The sequence below is a fragment of the Ammospiza nelsoni genome, chromosome 19, assembly GCF_027579445.1.
Source record: "Ammospiza nelsoni isolate bAmmNel1 chromosome 19, bAmmNel1.pri, whole genome shotgun sequence".
NCBI classification, from domain to species: domain Eukaryota; kingdom Metazoa; phylum Chordata; class Aves; order Passeriformes; family Passerellidae; genus Ammospiza; species Ammospiza nelsoni.
Genome location: NC_080651.1, coordinates 6,441,714 through 6,456,389, shown reverse-complemented (window position 1 = coordinate 6,456,389; position 14,676 = coordinate 6,441,714). Strand labels below are relative to the sequence as shown.

General features: G+C 51.6%; 1 protein-coding gene across 6 annotated transcripts in view; it reads right to left on the bottom strand.

Annotated features, from left to right (window-relative positions):
• The window catches only part of SEPTIN9 (septin 9), a 156,338-nt gene that overhangs the window by 70,909 nt on the left and 70,753 nt on the right, over window positions 1–14,676 (bottom strand). Inside the window, exon 1 of one of the 6 annotated variants that reach the window (XM_059485698.1) lies at window positions 9,568–9,601. The exons of 4 other annotated variants lie outside the window; for them this stretch is intronic. In XM_059485698.1, the coding sequence (XP_059341681.1) occupies window positions 9,568–9,586 (19 nt within the window). In that variant the 5' untranslated portion in view covers window positions 9,587–9,601. Of the gene's footprint in view, window positions 1–3,953; window positions 4,098–9,567; window positions 9,602–14,676 lie in introns of those variants that run through there. One more of the 6 variants, XM_059485694.1, reaches the window with a different exon arrangement.

Here is a 14,676-nt window from a genome sequence, read left to right as displayed (position 1 = left end):
AACCCTTGGGCTGGGCTTGGGGGACACACCTTGGACCTGAGAGAGACACACAAAAACAAAGCACATCCCATCTCCAGGCCTTTCCAGCCTGCTGGATTCAAGGCACATCACCCACACTGGCATGTTCCTGCTAATATTAGCCCGGGGTGAGTCCCAGCATGTGCAGCATGCAGCTGCAGCTGCTCCAGGGGCAGCAGGAACGGGGCCCTGCACAGCCCAGGGGTGCAGCACGGCCACGTGTCCCACAGACATCCCAGGCATCTGCTCAAGGAGGTTTTAAGGATGAGTCTGTGAGTTTTGTGCACGTAGAAAAGTCTATTTATAATGCAGAGCCCTCCTGAAAATGAGCGGGGTGATGATTTTTTGGTGGCACCGGGACGTAACTTAGCATGAGTTTGTATCTCATTGGGACAAAGTCCGCTGGTGAGATGCTAAAAATACCCTGCACTGGGTGGTGAGAGAAGTGTCTGAAAAGTGTGTAATAATAAGGAAGAGTAAATAAATAAAATGGCCAGAGAAACCCTGTGATCAGCAGTGTCATGTCCTGGCAGGGCTGGAAAATCCCCACCCAGCTCCACAGCACTGCCAAGGCTCACCCACAGCCAGCACACATTCCCAAGGGAGCTGGGCTCTGAGCAATGGGAAAATCAGGGAATTAGGAGCCATCCACAAATGCTGTCTCATGGTTTCTGCCAGAGCAAAGCTGCCCCCACACAGAACCCCTGGGAACCATCCTGCCTCTCCACACACTCACAGCCCCACTCAGCACTTCCAGCAGGCACAGTTTACACCCACTGTGACAATTTGTGTTTCAACATTACAGGGAAACTAATCTGGTGCTGACTGACAGCACTGGCAAAGGCAAGGAGTGCTTGGCATTGGTGCTCTGCACCAGAAACTGCCAGCAAAAACACACCCCAGTCACCCTGGCATGAGGGACTGGAGCAGATCTCCCCTGTCTCACTACCAGGCAGCAGAAACTGAGTGCACAAAGCTCTGGCAGGATGAGGAGTTCCACACTGTGGGGTTATCTTTGTGCAGCATCACAACCAACCAAAGCTGTGAGCAGGAGCATCACCCCTGCACAGTGGGGCACCATTTATGGACACCAGCACTCCCACATCAGCCAGCCTGGCTGGGTCAGGGAGCTCTGGGCTGCAGGGACTGGCACCTCACCAGGTGGGTTCAGCACTGCAGCCTCCCCTCCCTGCAGCTCAGGGTCTGTGCTGAGACCCCGGGGAGCTGAGGGACCCAGAGCCCCCTCAGAGCACAGGTGAGCCTGGGAAGCACTGCTGGAACCACAGCGGAACCAGCCACGCTCCTGAAAACCTGCCAGAATCTATAAACCCTGGGGCAGAGATGTTATTGTCTGTAAATGCTGGAAAACCACAGACCTAGTGATGCTCTGTCCCATTAGAGACAGGGAAGCTTCTGTCAGTCAAATAAGGGGGATCAGAATCACAGAATGGCTTTGGTTGGGAAAGACCTCACAAATCATCTATTCCCAACCCCTCTGCAATGGGCAGAGAACACCTTCCACTAAACAAAGCTGCTCATGGTCCCATCCAGCCTGGCCTTGAACACTTCCAGGGATGGGACAGCCACAGCTCCTCTGGGGCAGAAGAGGACTGGGCCAGTCCTCCCTGGACTTTTCTAGTGCCCTCTTCCTGCAGGACCTGCTGGTCAGCGTGAGATGGGCACTGTGAGCATCCCCATCACAGAACAAGTGCAAGATGGGCACTGTGAGCATCCCCATCACTGGGCATGAGGAAAACACACTCTGCTGCACTCTGTTTTGCTCTCAAACGTTGCTTTAATCTGGAAATTGAACCAGAATCAAGTACCTGGCGCTGCTTCCCCCTCCCCAGGGGCCCCTGCAGCCTCCCCAGGCTGGCAGCTCCCCAGCCAAGGCTGCAGCTCCCTGCCTGCTGCAACACAGCAGGGACAAGGAGCCAGGCAGGGATGCTGGGAGGAAAACTGGCACGGATGCTGCGAGGAAAACAGGCAGGAACAGCCAGGGTGGCTGGGGAGGGCAGGCAGAGTGTGACTGCAGGGAACAAAGAGAGCTGGGGATGCTGTGCTCTTGCTGCTCCGTGGTGTTTTTTTGGCAGATCTCTCCTGCTTGGCCAGGGGCTGCGTGAGGCTGAGGTACCCACCCAGCAGTCGGGAACACTGCATCTCCTGCCCTCCGGGCTGCAGATTAATTGCTGCCTTTTGGGAAGCTGCTGTGCCAGGCTGAGAGCTAATTAAATTGTGAAACAGTAGCCCGGATCCCTGCTCAAGGGCAAGGCCGGACCTTTTGGCTTCAGACACACGGAGCTTTCCCCAGCCTCTTCCTCTGCACTGGCAGGAACTGTTAAGTGCTCCACAGACTGAAAATAAAGGCAGGACGGAGCTGCTGGGTGCCACGGAGGAACACACACAGCCCAAACAGGGCCCGCAGCAGAGCCTTTACCGTATCCGAGTGGGGAATTACTCATTCTTCGGAGATTTAAATGCAATTGGGGCAGCAGAGGGAAGCGGTAATTACATCAGCTCGCAGCCCTACGTGGGGAAGCTCAAGGACAGTCACAAAGGCGCCCTTGAACCCAAAGGGGCGGCGGATTCGGGTCACTCTGTGTCCCAACACTTGTTAGTCCCAATCTGCCCGAGGAACGTGACTTCCCTCAGCCTCCTGCCCTGGGGAGAGCCCAGGGGATGGAAACGGGGAGGTGACCGTGGCTAAACCCCGGGGCAGGGCATGCCAGGGGAGGTGACCGTGTCTAAACCCTACAGCAGGGACCGCAGGGACCCCAGCTTTGCCACCGGTTCCCTGCCTGACCTGGAAGAGGAACCCCGGCTCTCGGAGCCCCCTCGGCTCCCCAGCAGGAAAACCAGCAGAGCTCTGCTTGCCCAAGGTCAGCCCGGCTTCTCCAGGAGGCGGAGGAGCCTCAGCCTATAGCGCAGCACACGCAGCCCCTGGATAAGCTTTCACCGCGCGGCCCCAACATCTCCGCTATTTCGGATTCTTTTTTTTTTCCTTTTTTTTTTCCTTTTTTTTTTTTTTTTCCAGAAACCGCTGCACAAAGCTCCGCTTGGGTCGCTGCCAGGACGCGCAGGGATGGATGGAGCCGCTCTTCCAAAACTCTGCTCGGGAGGAAGATGAGCTCCCTTCGAGCCGATCTCTCATCGCCTGCTCCAGGCACGGCCCCCCAGCCCTCCTCTGCCTGTCTCTCACTCCCAGACCCATCTGGCAGCAGCACGCTCCCCGCTGGCTTATCTCGCTTGGAAAAAGCAGAATAGCAGGCGAGAGGAGCGGGGGAGAAGCCGTCCCGGTCCGCACGGGCAGATCCTCCAAGGGCGCTGGAGCTCTGCCACGGGACAACAACTGCAGAGCTGCCGCTGCGGGGATTCGGGAAAGTGGGATCGTTATCCACATCCCAGGGCTGGGTTTGCACCCCAAAAGTGGGAATCAACAGAAAGGGCTTTCTTTTCAGACTTACAGTCTGGTCTGGTGTTTTCAGCTGAAAAAACTACATAAATGAACACGGGAAGGGCAGGAAAGGAGAAACATCCCGTAAGACCCTGCCTTGGCAGATACACCAGCGGCCGCAGCCGCTCCGGACAAAAGGCACCGACAGCCCTGGGGATGCCTCCCTGGGGCATCCCGCTCCTTCCAGCCCTCCCTACCCGCGGGGCGCCACCCCAGCCTGGCCCAGGACCCCACCGGGGCTCCAGCGGTGCGGGGAGGCTGCGGCAGCCGAGCCTGGGGACGCCGAGCCCAGCTCAGCCCTCTCCGCTTTTGGCTTCAGACACACGGAGCTTTCCCCAGCCTCTCCCTCTGCAAACGCAGCAACTATTAAGTGCTCCATAGACTGAAAATAAAAGCAGGACGGCGGCTCCTCCCGGCTGAACCCCAAAAAGCGGCTGCTCCCTCCGTGGGTCCCCATTTGCAACCCCCGCGCCCCACCCACCTTCGAAGTCGGAGATGATGCCCTCCAGGTGGGCGCTGACGGCCGGGTCGGCCATGGCGGGGCGCGGGGCGCTGCCCCCCGGCTCCGCGGTGCGCGCTGCGGCCGCGCGAATGGCGGAGGGCGAGCGGCTGCGGCCGCCCCCCGCCCCGCCGGGCAGCCAGCCATGCCCCCGGCCCGGCCCAGCCCGGCCCGGCCCGGCACGGCCCCTCGCCGCGCACTGGCTGCTCCCCACGCCCGTCACGCCGCCCCCTCCGCCGCGCCGGCCCCTCCGCGGGGCGGCGGCCGCGACCCCCGCCCCGCCCTGGTGTGCGCCCCGGGTTATACCGCGTCCCCCGGGTTATACCGCTGTGCCCTCCGCTCGGGGAACACACTGGGGAACCAAGCAGAGCTGCCCCACGGAGCGTTGAGGCGGCCCCACACGGGTGGGTCGCTGCCCCGATGTTCTGGGCACCCCCGGGCTGTGCCCCATCCCCCGGGCCCGCTGTGCCCCTCGGCTCGGAGCCCCCACGCTGGGGAACCAAGCAGCGCTGCCCCACACGGATGGAAGCGGCCCCGATGTTCTGGGCACCCCCGGGTTATACCGCATTCCCCGGGCCCGCTGTGCCCTCGGCTCGGAACCCCAGTGACGGGGAACAGGCTGGGGAACCAAGCAGCGCTGCCCCACGGAAGGTGGAAGCGGCCCCACACGGGTGGGTCGCTGCCCCGATGTTCTCCGGCGCTGATGGAGCCTTTTCGCTTCTCGGTTTAGCCTTGTTTGGAAAGGGACAAGTCGGCCACGCTCCGTTTTGTGGTTGCTCAAAATCAAACCGGCGCTGCGTTAACAAACCGCTGCCGAATCCAAGCAGCCCCGCTCTGGAAAATCAGCGCTGCAGGAAGGAGCAGAGGGGAGGCAAAACTTGCCCCGATGCTGAGCCCAGCGCTCGGTGCTGCCACGGCTCCCTCCGCTCCAGCCCCAGCCAGCGAGGAAAACGCTCTGGCACCGACACCAGCCCCGTCCGTGACACTGCTGCCCCTTCCCCACCTCTCACACCCTCCCAGGTTGAGCATCTCGCTATCTGATGCTTCTCCCTTTCCGGTGTTCATTCAAATCCTGCCCTCTTGACCCTCTTTTTTATCGTCCCCGCCCTGTGTTTTAATAGCATCATTTTAAAGTGATGATACCCCCTGAAATGTGTCCAGGCACATCAACAGGAAAGGAAAAATGAATGGGTTGGGCTTTCAGTCCACTTGGGGTGAGCCATAAAGGAAAATGATGTAAAACATTAGGACAGTTACTGCAGAAAGTATGAGCTTCACCACAGATGTCACCCTTTTAATTTCACACATTTAAAGTCTGCAAACACCACAGACTCCCCCAGAGTGTAAATGAACCAGAAAATGAAACCAACAGTACCAGTTTCCCAGACTCAACCAGCTCCAGGTTCTCCACACTGTCCAAGGAAAGGCATTACTTGAAACCATGAGAACTGTTTAAATAATCTTGAGAGCACTTTTACAACAGAGGTATGATATTTTAGGGCAGGTACAGTGGGTTTCCTCTCCTCTGGCAGGCAGCAGTGCTCAGCTCTTTCATTTTTTGCTCTCCTTGTGGTGTCACAAACCACCAGAGCAGCGTGGGGAGGGACAGCTCTGCATCTCTCTGCATCACAAATGCAAACAAAAATGCCTTTCCTGCAATACAGTGCCTGTAAAACTCCTTGGTGCCATCCTGGCTGAGCACCACCTGCTGTTCTCCATGGCTTGGAGGAGAACAGGAATGGCCATGGACCTGTGGCTCCTGTGGCACTGAGCTCAGCACCCGGGTGCCAGCTCCCTGCTGTCCCCACCGCAGAGGGCTGGCCCGTGTCACTGCCATTGATTTTTGAAAGAAAGTGTCTTTATTTTTCCCCTCCCAAGCAGTCTTATGCGGGTCACACCAGCAATCCATTTCCAGCAGGTAAAAATGTAGCTGTCAATAATTAACTTTGTTACTGAGAGAGAAAAAAGTCCCTCTTTGTTAAAAATCATGGATGACTCGCTGACTGGAAGAACAGAACCTGGATTATTAGCCTTTTACAAAATCTGTTAAACATCCTGACTGCAGCCTCATCACAAAGTTGTAGAATGGGTTTGAGCAGGAAAAAACAAAACAAAACAAAACAAAACAAAAACTAAGCAAGACAACCTAAAAATCGTCATTGTAAACAAGACTTTAAAAGAGCAATACCAGCAATCTGAGGAAGAACCAAGCACATTTTTTGATGTTCAGAACCTACCCCCTTGCAAATCCCATAAGATTCAACGTGACAGCCCCTGCTTGGAGTTTGGTGGCACTCTCTGAGCTGTGGTCACACAGGGATTGGAGTGATGCTGTGATGGGAACTCTGTTTTTGAGGTCAACAGGAGGCAAGAAGAAATAAACCACTAGAAAAAACCTCAAAACCTTCTTGATGGACTGTGGTGGGAGCGTCACAATGACGTCTGGTGGAGCTGGTGAAGGAGCTCAAAGCACTTCAGCAGAAGAGGTTGGGGCAGTTTGGGTCAGTCCCAGCTCCCTGGGTCACTCTGTGTTTCCCAAGCAAAGGCAATTTGGGTTATGTTATCATCCTGGATCTAATAAAAGTTTAGCAAATGGAGCAGCCCAGAGGCGAGCCCCATGAAGTGTGAAATAAAATATCCAGGCTAGAAGTAGGAGTTCCTTTTCATTAAAACCAGCTGGGTCATATTGCACCCATGTGCACCTAAGGCACTAAGAAGGGGGGAGAAAGATGGAAAATTACAGCAACTGAAGAATAACAAGAATATCCAGAGCTCTAACAGTAAATATTTAAAGCAGCAAGGTATGTAAACAGCTCACCTCATAGCACATACCCAAAACTCCTGCTAGAAGAAGAGGAGCAAGCTTTCCTCCAGGGAGATAAGCCCATCCTTCTCTCCTTTGGAGACTCTCTTACCCTTTTATCTCATTGAGCCATATCAGAAGCACAGCTTTACAAGAGCATCAGCCCAGAAAAACCATCCCCAAGCTGCACATAACCAAGCTCCACTTCATCTGGTTTTCTACCTGCATCCTCAACCCAAAAGCTCATGTTTAGCCAAATCCTTCTTCTACAAAGGCAGGCAACCCTGGGAAGCTTCTACAAAGGCAGGCAATCCTTCTCCAGAGGGATGGAGAATCTGTCTCCTCCTCTGGAACTGGGTTTTGGTCAGCATAGCAGTGTGTGCTGTACTGCTCAGCCAAACACAGTTTGACACAGCCCCTGCTTTGCCTTTTCCAGGCAGATCGAGGAGATTGAGGACCCTGAGACTTCTCCTGATGAAAGATGTCCCACAGTGATCACATCACCTACACTGCCTCAGATAAACTAATCAGGTTCTGCTCCCTCTGTCCTTGTGGCAGGGATTTTCTTCAGCAGTCACTTCTCCACCCTTCCTGCTCCTTCCCCCCCCCCCCCCCCCCCCCCCCCCCCCCCCCCGACACATCACAGGTGTTTGTAATTACATTTTAATTTTTATCTGAAAAGAGAAAGAGCTTCCTTTTCAAAAGGAAGAGAGCAGATCTCTTCTATCCCTTGCTGCTCCCCTTGCTCACACAACCAAGGGTCTCACTCACTGTTTTTACTGTACCAGGAGCCTCACCTCAAGCTCCTGCTTTGATAAGACCTTCGGGATCCTCTGCACAACAACTGCTGCTCAAGATAAAATTCCTGCTCTCCAAAGCACTGGCTGCTGGAGAATTTTAGGTAAATATTTTCCTTGCTGTGTTACATTACAGTAGAAATATTTCTTGTTTCATTATTACACCAGGCCACCACTGACTGCCCAGCCCTTTCTCCTTCACCATCACCCTGCTCTTCAGATGAGCAAGAAACTTCCTGCAAAGTTGTTTTATTGGCCTAGAAGTGATTTCCTGCCCCCAGAAAGGCAGTCTGTAAAATCTGCTGAGCACTCAGTTACAGGTACCAAGCTAAAAATGGATGAAAAGAAGCTTTAACCCTTTTCTCCCTGGGTGCTTTACCCCTGGGCTCAGGGTAAAAGCAGGGATGTTCCTCAAGGGCTTCTCCGCATCTCAGCTCAAACTCTTCCAGAAGCAGCCAGGGCTGGTCACAGCTTCTAACCTGGAATGGGTGTGGGGGATCACAAAGCAACCAGGCTTAGAAAGGAGATTTCAAGGATAAAAAAAATCATAGGAGAGAAAAAAAAAATCATAAGAGAAAAAACCGCAACCAAACAAGGAGATGGCAGGTATCAGATTCAGAAGATCCTTTAACAGGCCAAGGCAGAAAAGGGACTTTCCTATCCAAAGCCATTTCAAGCAGCACTCTGCACTTTCCTTGCAGGCTGCTAAGAATGCAGTTTTTCAGGCAGATTTTCCTCCTCCCACAAGTCAAGGTTTTTCTGAAGCTCTTATCAGTCTCACAATCTGCTGCAGTCATGAGCATCAGGCTGGGTTAGATGGGGCCGTGACTCATTGTGGCTACCTGAGCCTTAAAGTATCACCTACACAGAAGTGAGCAATTGTGAAGGCAGCTCTGAAGAGCCACAGGATCTTCCCCTTTCTCCTCATATGTTAATTAGAAAACAAAACTCTTTATTGATTATGGCCTCTTCCACCCCATGCTTTGAGGCTTACAGACCAAAATGACCATGTAGGAGCAGCTAAATTTCATTATTATTAACCACTCAATGTTTCTTTGAGAGCACAAACACCTTTCCTTGCTGCTGATCTCAGGTGAAAGCTCCCCAGCCTTTCTGGGAAGGTGCAGGGGATGGGTGGAGGCATCTGCAGCGTGAGACACCAACCCCAGAGTGCTCAGGGCATCACTTCCAGCTCAGCACCAAGGCAGGTGGCAGAACCCAAGAAATTCCTCTGGCTGCCCTAGAAAACTCGAGCCCCTGCCCAAGGAGCTCAGAGACCCTGGCACAGAGCCCAAGAGCCCTGTGCCTTTGATTTAACCCTTAGAAAAAACAACTACCAACATTATATGAAGAATTATAAGCCATGAAAGTTTAAATAAAATAATAGTGGGTTTATCATGAAATAAAAAATAAATTTTTAAAATTTTTAGAATGAAAGTGCAAGAAACAAAATAGAAGAATCTGAGCGTGTCCAGCCTTTCTCCTTCTTAGCCTCCACCTTCTGCTATGATTGCTGGCAATTTTAGATTAGTTTAGAATAAAAGCTCACTGTCTAACATAAGTAATAAGTATTAGAAAGTAATTACAAATATTGTACACACAGTTTTTAGTATAAAAAAATAACATTGCCCCAGAAGCTAGCAAAGTGCCTCTAACTGTCTTGCTGAGCAGACCTCAGCAAGTCAAGAGAAAGAATTTTATAGATAAGAAACAATAAACAACCTTGAGCCCAAAAAATGAAAAGCTCTGACTCCTTCTTCCACCACCGGGCTAAGAAAAGAAACTTTCTAACACATCTGAAGTCACTCTGAGCAGCAGAAGATCCCGAGAGGCAGAGTCACAGGGAGACACAGATTTACATCACCCCGAGGTGAAGGAATGGTGGAGCTCTTCTCACAAACCAAAAATAATAGTTGTTACCATCACCTTCCCCTCTGCTCCTTGCAGTGCTGAGTTCCTGCCCCTGCCCCGAATCCACCCCTGCACCCAAACCCACCTGCGAGAGCTGCAGCCATCTCCACGTGACAGCTGGGGAAACTGAGGCACGGGACAGATGTCACTCAGCAGCAGGGAGCTGGCAGGCCATCCCAGCAGGGCAGGGAGCAGTGCTGGGTGCCCCTAAACCTTGGGAATTGCCCCTAAAGTTTGGGAATTGCCCCTAACCCTCGGGAAGTGCTGCTGTCCCTGCCTGGGGACGAGGGGACTCCGGAAGGAAAATCAGCCACGGCTCCCATCCCCTGTGCCTGTGGTTTCGTGGGGATGAGGGAACAGCCCAGCCCTGATGACGCAGGAATTGTCACCAAAAGAGGCTCCAGAGGATCTTCCTGCTTCCCCAGGGTAGGAAACACGGGCAGGACGGACGCTGGTCACACTTCCCTTCCTCTGCAAGGAAACCGAGAGCATGGGAAAAGCTAAAATAATTCTAAACAGGGTGGCTAATTTGAGATTTCTGGATAACAAACTTATTTATTTATTTATTTGTTTATTTATTTATTTATTTATTTATTTATTTATTTACTTATTTATTTATTTTAATGCTGTTGGATCTCATCCTTTAGTGCCACAGAGCGGGTCAGGTAACTTTGAAGAGTGGATAACAGGAAAAAGACAAAATATGGAAGAATGGCAGAAGGGCAGCTCTTAAAGGGCTTTTAATAGAGTTTGCTCGTGAAAAGAGCCTCAGCACAAAGGACTTCACTGCCCTTGTAGGTCCCAGCATGGCCACAAGCCACCAATGTCACAAAATTAAAGTGAGTAACTCCTAAATTGTATTACATTTCAGACTTTTAGCAGCAAGGCAGAAACGATTAGAGCTCCCTCATGAGCCATCCTGGCTGCCCAGCATCACTCAGACCCCACAGAGGGTGGAGAGGGGATGGGGCTTTAGAAACACCACCCACAGATGCACTGCAGGGAAGAGCTGCTCTGGACAAAGATCCCTGTTGCCAAGGGAACAAAAATACCTCAATCCAACCCCAAATATGGTTATGGTATAAATGGATCAGTAAGAGTGGACCTGATAAGATTTTAAAGGGATAAGGTGTAAAGGGACTGATGTGAAATCAAGGGAACAAAAGGCCAAAGAGGTTTCTGCTGGTAGGAAATTAAAGAAGGCACGAGGAAGGAGAAGGTCCCTGAAGCTTCTCAGATATTCAGTGTACAAACAGGGCACACAGCAAACTTGGTGTTCTGCAGCTGAGGTGCCCCATGGGAGCTGGATGGGTGAGGAACAAGCACAGACAACCACAGCCTCCTCTCCCCCCCCAGCAGATGCTCAAGAAGATGAAGATCAAGGCTTGCCTTCCTGTCAGCTTTAACCCCATTAAATCAGCACACAGAGGAGGAACCAGCCTGCTCTTCTCACAACCAGGGATGCACCAGGTGTGGTTCCACGGAGCAGGGCAGGGGCGGCACCAACACCCTGGAAACAGAGCTGGGTCTGTCCTGCTCCCACTGTGCTCATCCCTGATGCTCCCAAACACCTCCCTGGGATTCATGGGGTCACCCAGGGCCAAGGTGGGATTCAAGCCAGGCACCTGATCCCAGGGTGTGCCTGCTGGAAGGATGCTGTGGGTCAGCACTGGCTGGGCTGGGGGGCACACAGCTGGGCTGGGGGGCACAGCTCTGCCCCTCCAACCCCCTCCCATGGATCTGAGCCTCATCCCCTCCAAGGAGCAGCCACCCAGCCCCCTGAATGTTGGGATCTTTAGCTGCTCACAGTGACCCTGAGATGTGTTAGAAAGTCTCTTTTCCCAGCCTGGTGCTTGAGGAAGGAGTCAGGGCTCTTCATTTCTCTGTCTCAAGGTTGTTTATTGCATCTTATCTATAAAAAATTTTCTCCTGCCCTGCCGAGGTCCATCCAGCAGGACAGTTCCAGGCACTCTGCCTGCCCCTGGGGTGGTGTTATGTCTTTATACTAAAAACTACATGAACAATGTTTACAATTACTTCCCAATACCTCTCACCTATGTTAGACAGTGAGCTTCTACTCTAAACCAATCCAAAAGTGCCACCATCACAGCAGAAGATGGAGGCCAAGAAAGAAGGGAGAAAGGCTGGACACACCCAGTTCCCTCCATCTTGCCTCCTGAACCCCGATACCAAAAACCCCAAAATCTACTTTTTCACCTTGTGATAAATTCACTATTATTCCACCTAAACTGTTGTAGCTTGCTGATCCTCATATAAGGTTGGTAATTTGCTCCATGGGTCATAATCAAACCCACAGGTGTTTTGGGCTCTGTGCCAGGGTCTCTGAGCCCCCTGGCAGGGTCCTGGCCGTCCTGGACAGCCAGAGGGATGTTCTGGGTTTCCACATCTGACCTGGTGTCGCAGACAACTTTTATGAAAAATCCTTTCCTTAGGATTTTTCCTCCTGAGAAGCTGAGAGGCCTCAGGAACAAAATGTAAACATTGATTATCTGCTGCTGTGGAATGCAACAGGTGCATCTGGGATTGGCCCATGTTGGATCTTTGTAATTAATGGCCAATCACAGTCAGCTGGCTCAGACAGAGAGCCAAGCCACAAACCTTTGTTATAATTCTTTTATAATTTATAATTCTATTCTTAGTTAGCCTTCTGATGAAACCTTTTCTTCTATTCTTTTAGGATAGTTTTAATGTAATATATATCATAAAACAATAAATCAAACCTTCTGAAACATGGAGTCAGATCCTCATCTCTTCCCCACTCCCAAAACCCCTGTGAACATGGTCACAACCTGGAGCTGTGCACACACACAGCTGGAGTCACTGCAGTGCCAGCAGTTCCATGCCAAGGCAGTGATTGTGGCCACGGTGCTGCCCCCAGGGACATCATCCCAGCCCCCCTGGGCTCCTGGGTGTCCCCATGGCACTGCACCCCCGTGCCTGGGAGGGCAGTGCCAGGCAAGGGAAGCACAGCTCCCTGGTGTTGGTTAAACAGCAGGGCACGCTTGCAGAGGAAGGAAATGGAAAGAGGATCAGGAGCTGCATCTGCCTGAACCTCAGGCAGTGAAAACAAACTCAGTCGCAAGCTCTTGTTCTTCTCAGTTTCAGGTCAGGCTTTTTTAAGCACCTGGGAGGTGCAATTTAGTATCCAAGCAGAAAACTGACTTAATTACTTTAATTATATTTTTTAAAAAATAATTATTAATTACTGCTTTTTAGCATTAAAGCCAAACAGGCACAGAACTCAGTGTCTCATGACAGCACAGATGTTTTAATAGAAACAAGAGGCTTCAGGAACTTCAGTGCTCATCCTTAATGAGTTTAACACACACAGGGCTCAGCACGTTTCCTTTGGAAAACCTTCCTGCGTGGTTGGCTCCAGGAGGAATTGCAGTGCCTGGGCCTTGGGGCAGGGAACACCTTTTCACGGGTGGTTACGGGGGGGAGGAGAAGGTGAGGGTCAGTCAGAACACTGAATCCCCTGGAAAGAGGCTGTTTCCAGCACTGTCAGCTTCCCAGCAGCCCCTAACTGGGGAGAATTTACAGGAATAAATAAACTGGCAGTGCTACAAGCACAGAGCACTCCACCTCCAGATGTGAATGTCTCATTTCCACGTGGTGGCCGAGGCAGGGCTGGAATCTCCATCCCAGGGGAGGAGGCGGGCACAGGCCAGCCCCTCCACAAATCCCACTCATCCCACACATCCCAGCTGCCCTGGGCACTGTCCCTCACCCCTCCAGTGCTCCCCATCCCTGTCCCGTCACATGAGGCCACCAGACTCCTGTGGACTCTCCGGTTGCTGTTGATGTTCTCCGCCCCAAGATGTGCAGGATGTCTCTGCTTCAGCCCACACAACTGAAGAACGAGTCTGGACTCTTCACTTTTCAGTCTTGAGGTTGTTTATTAATTCTTATCTATAAAATTTTCTTTCTGCCCAGCCGGGATCTGCTCAGCAGGGCAGCCACAGGCACTCTGTGTTGTCCTTTTATACTACAAACTATGTATAACATATTTACACTTAATTCCCAATACCCATCACCTATGTTAGACAGTGCACTTCTACTCTAAACCAATCCCAAAGTGCCAACATCACTGCAGAAAATGGAGAACAAGAAGAAGAAGAAAGGCTGGACACGCCCTGATTCCTCCATCTTGTCCCCATAATTCCCATACCAAAAATCCTAAAATCTACATTTTCACCCTGTGATAATTTAATTATTAGACGATTCAAACCTGTGTGACTTTCAGGTGCTCATACAAAGCTGGTAACTTGCTCCAGGGGTCAAAATCAAATCCCCAGGTGCTCTGGGGACCCTGACAGGGTCCTCAGCAACTCTGGACACCCAGAAGGATGCACTGAGCTCCGACACCGGGGGACCAGGGATGAGCTGGGGAATCTCCTCTGGCAGCCCCTGCTGCTCCCTCAGCCACAGCTCGCGACCTTTTCAACCCAAAACTTTCCAGCCATAAATTTACCAGCCTCATGGCAGGAAACTTGCTTTGCTTAGGCTTCTCCCCTGCTTCTCAGAGAACCATTTCCAGCAGCCCCCGGTTGTTTCTCCCCACTCCTCCGAGATATTCCAGGCACACAGCAAAATCTGCTGCAGCACAAAGACCCTAAAACTCCCTGGAAAGGTTCACAGGCTGCAGGTCAGGCCTCAGGAGCAGCTGGACCTCCTGATCTCCTTGCTTACCATCAAATTATTATTATTATTATTATTATTATTATTATTATTATTATTATTATTATTATTATTCCTCCTTTCTGACATAAAGCAGTTTGATAAGAACAATTCTCACAGGCTGCAGGTCAGGCCTCAGGAGCAGCTGGACCTCCTGATCTCCCTGCTTACCATCAAAAGATCAATAAAAATAAGAATAAGAACAAGAACAAGAACAAGAACAAGAACAAGAACAAGAACAAGAATAAGAATAAGAATAAGAATAAGAATAAGAATAAGAATAAGAATAAGAATAAGAATACTTTCTGACATGAAGCAGTTTGATAAGAACAATTCCCAGATGGAGGCACAGCCCCACACCCACTCAGCTTCCTCTGGGCAGCATGGACACGGTGTGGGAGCTCACTGCACAGCAGGAGCAGGACACAAGGGCAGGGGGAGAGGAAGAATGAGCACAATTTTCCTTTCCTTTTACAGGTTTTGGCAGACAGCA